This window comes from Otolemur garnettii, unplaced genomic scaffold, assembly GCF_000181295.1.
Source record: "Otolemur garnettii isolate 467f Iridium unplaced genomic scaffold, OtoGar3 scaffold00122, whole genome shotgun sequence".
NCBI lineage: Eukaryota > Metazoa > Chordata > Mammalia > Primates > Galagidae > Otolemur > Otolemur garnettii.
Window position 1 is genome coordinate 3277735 of NW_003852517.1, and position 1548 is coordinate 3279282.

A 1548-nucleotide genomic window follows, 5' to 3' on the forward strand; every position below is an offset into this window, starting at 1 on the left:
GAGCCGAGAAATGCAGTTTCAACACAGGCAGTTGCTTCCCAGGGATAAGGTATGAATTTTAGTGGATGGCTAACCAGATTCGTCATTGAAAGAAGCCTAAATAAAAGGTGTCTACAAATCAGAGTTATAGTTTTTAAAAAAAAGGAAAAAGAAAATGATATGTATATGTTTTGTTTTGTGGGAAAATGAAATATTTACCCATCTTTCTGTCAGTATCAGATAAAAAGCAATGGCAGAGGCTAAATTTACAATTCTCAAGGTCTTTAACATTTGCTAAAATTTGACTTTTAAATTGTGGGGAAATAAAAGTTAGGAATGCATAAAATATATGTGAATGTTTAGCTTCAGAAAAATTACTGTCGGATCTTATTGGATTGGCTCTTAATAGTAGGCAACTGGATTTATTTTTTTAAGTTTATTTTATTTCATTTATCTGTTTATTTGAGACAGAGTCTTACTTTGTTGCCCTTGGTAGAGTGCTATGGTGTCATAGCTCACAGCAACCTCAAACTTTTTGGCTCAAGTGAGCCTCTTGTCTCAATTTTTCATTTTTAGTAGAAATAGGGTCTCACTCTTGCTCAGGCTGGTCTCAAACACATGAGCTCAAGCGATTCACCTGCCTCAGCCTCCCAGAGTGCTAGGATTACAGGCGTAAGCCACCGCACCAGGCCAGAGAACTGAAATTAATCAGAATGTTAGCAGTTTCTAATCCGAGTGAAGTGTCTATTCCATCTAAAGAAAACTTTTGGGGTTCATCTGTTTATATTGTACCTTAATAATCTTCTGAAGTATCAATTAATTGTCCTTTTTACTATCAGATTTGACATACTATTAAGGAAATTCAGATAGACTTTGAATTTGGTTTGTAGGTGTTACCCACCCTAAAAATGAAAGGGCTACATTTTTAATTGACATTTACTAAGATATTTATCCTATTTCTATTATACTTGGTATGTGATTTGACCAACAAATTATAGGATTGTATATAGAATATAGTACAGGAAAAATAAATAATATATGTATACTTCAATTTTTTTAACTTTAGTTTTTTACAAAAACTTACTGAGTTTTTGTTTGTTTGTTTTTTATAAGGTGTTCTGGGGCTTAGATAAGAAATTAGCTCAACGTAAGCATTTCCCTTCTGTCAATTGGCTTATAAGCTACAGCAAGTACACGCGTGCCTTGGACGAGTACTATGACAAACACTTCACAGAGTTTGTTCCTCTGAGGACCAAAGCGAAGGAGATTCTGCAAGAAGAAGAAGACTTGGCTGAAATTGTACAGCTTGTGGGAAAGGTGAGTTGACAAATCTCATGGAGGATAGATCTGTGTGTCACAGTGGAATGTTAAATAAACACAGATAACCAAGATACATTCTTGCTTAGCAAAGTTAAGTATTTATTAAAAATATTTTTATAGGCTCGGCGCCTATAGCTCAACCGGCTAAGGCGCCAGCCACCTACACCTAAGGTGGCGGGTTCGAATCCCCAGCCCGGACCCGCCAAACAACAATGACGGCTGCAACCAAAAAATAGCCGGGCGTTGTGG

At 36.4% G+C, this 1548-nt stretch overlaps 1 protein-coding gene across 2 annotated transcripts in view; it reads left to right on the plus strand.

The window, feature by feature from the left end:
- ATP6V1A (ATPase H+ transporting V1 subunit A) overlaps positions 1 to 1548 on the plus strand; it is a 62814-nt gene that overhangs the window by 50298 nt on the left and 10968 nt on the right. For both annotated transcript variants that reach the window (XM_003797705.3, XM_023517818.1), the window contains one exon: positions 1093 to 1296. In XM_003797705.3, the coding sequence (XP_003797753.1) occupies positions 1093 to 1296 (204 nt within the window). The remainder of the gene's footprint in view (positions 1 to 1092; positions 1297 to 1548) is intronic.